Genomic DNA, 1275 nt, shown 5'->3' with positions numbered 1-1275 from the left:
GGGGAACGAGGCTATAACACTCAAAATGACCGGCCTGGTCGTTATATCCTCCCCCTCTTAAATAAATGTTCGTCCTCAAACGGGTCTAGAATCTTACCTGGAGTCTCAAATAGGTGTGGATATCTGCTCAACATCTCCCGCTCGATTTTCCAAGTAGCCTCCTTGACTGGCTGACCTCTCCACTGCACCTTCACTGAAGCTACGTAACATGAGACAAATCTTAAGTCAAACTTTGAAGCCACCGGCTCCACATCATAATTCAAATCACCTTCCAACTGAACTGTGCTGTAGTACAAAACATGAGACAAATCTTTGACATACTTCCTGAGCATGGCAACATGAAACACTGGATGAACACTCGATAGACTAGGCGGCAATGCAAGCCTATAAGCCACCTCTCCAATGCTCTCAAGCACCTCAAACGGGCCGATGTAACGAGGGCTCAACTTGCCCTTGTTCGCAAACCTCATAACACCTTTCATGGGTGAAACTCTGAGTAGTACCTTTTCCCCCACCATCTAAGCAACATTACGAACCTTTCGATTGGCGTAATGCTTCTGTCTAGACTGCATCGTGCGAAGCCAATCCTGTATCAACTTAACCTTGTCCAAAGTATCCTGAACCAAGTCAGTACCCAATAGCGTAGCCTCACTCGGCTCAAACCAAACCACCGGAGATCGACACCGCCTCTCATACAGAGCTATCTGACTACTCGATTGGTAGTTGTTGTTGTAGGCAAACTCGGCAAGCGGCAAAAACTGATCCCAAGAACCGCCAAAGTCTATGACACAAGCGCGTAGCATATCCTCCAATATCTGAATAGTGCCCTCAAACTCTCCGTCCATCTGAGGGTGGAATGTTGTACTCAACTCAACCCATGTGCCCAACTCTCACTGCACTCCTCTCCAAAACTGTGATGTAAACTGCGTGCCCCGATCTGAAATTATGGACGCTGATACACCGTGAAGGCGAATAATCTCGCGGATGTAGATCTTAGCCAACCGCCCTGAAGAATAAGCAATCCAACTAGAATGAAATGCGCGGACTTAGAGCCCAACTACGAAGTCCATGGTGATATGCTCCCATTTACACTCCGGAATCTCAAGCCGCTGAAACAATCCGCCCGGTCTCTAATACTCGTACTTCACCTGCTGACAATTTAGGCACCTAGCTACAAATACCACTACGTCTTTCTTCATCCTCCTCCACCAATAGAGCTGCCTCAAGTCCTGATACATCTTTGCGGCACCTCGATGAATGGAATACCGCAAACTG

At 47.5% G+C, this 1275-nt stretch overlaps 1 protein-coding gene across 1 annotated transcript; it reads right to left on the bottom strand.

Moving 5' to 3' along the window:
• Nucleotides 1-518: 518 nt before the first annotated feature.
• Nucleotides 519-845, bottom strand: LOC138897460 (uncharacterized). The gene has a single exon (XM_070183429.1). The coding sequence runs from the start codon at nucleotides 843-845 to the stop codon at nucleotides 519-521; it is 327 nt and encodes a 108-aa protein (XP_070039530.1).
• Between the last annotated feature and the right edge of the window lie 430 nt (nucleotides 846-1275).

This window comes from Nicotiana tomentosiformis, chromosome 8 (assembly GCF_000390325.3).
Source record: "Nicotiana tomentosiformis chromosome 8, ASM39032v3, whole genome shotgun sequence".
Taxonomy (NCBI): Eukaryota; Viridiplantae; Streptophyta; class Magnoliopsida; order Solanales; family Solanaceae; genus Nicotiana; species Nicotiana tomentosiformis.
Note: the sequence above shows the minus strand (reverse complement) of the source record. Positions and strands in the feature narration are given on the sequence as shown.

Excerpts from the sequence above, each read along its gene's own strand:
- LOC138897460 (XM_070183429.1), bottom strand. The coding sequence starts at position 845 with ATGGACGGAGAGTTTGAGGGCACTATTCAGATATTGGAGGATATGCTA.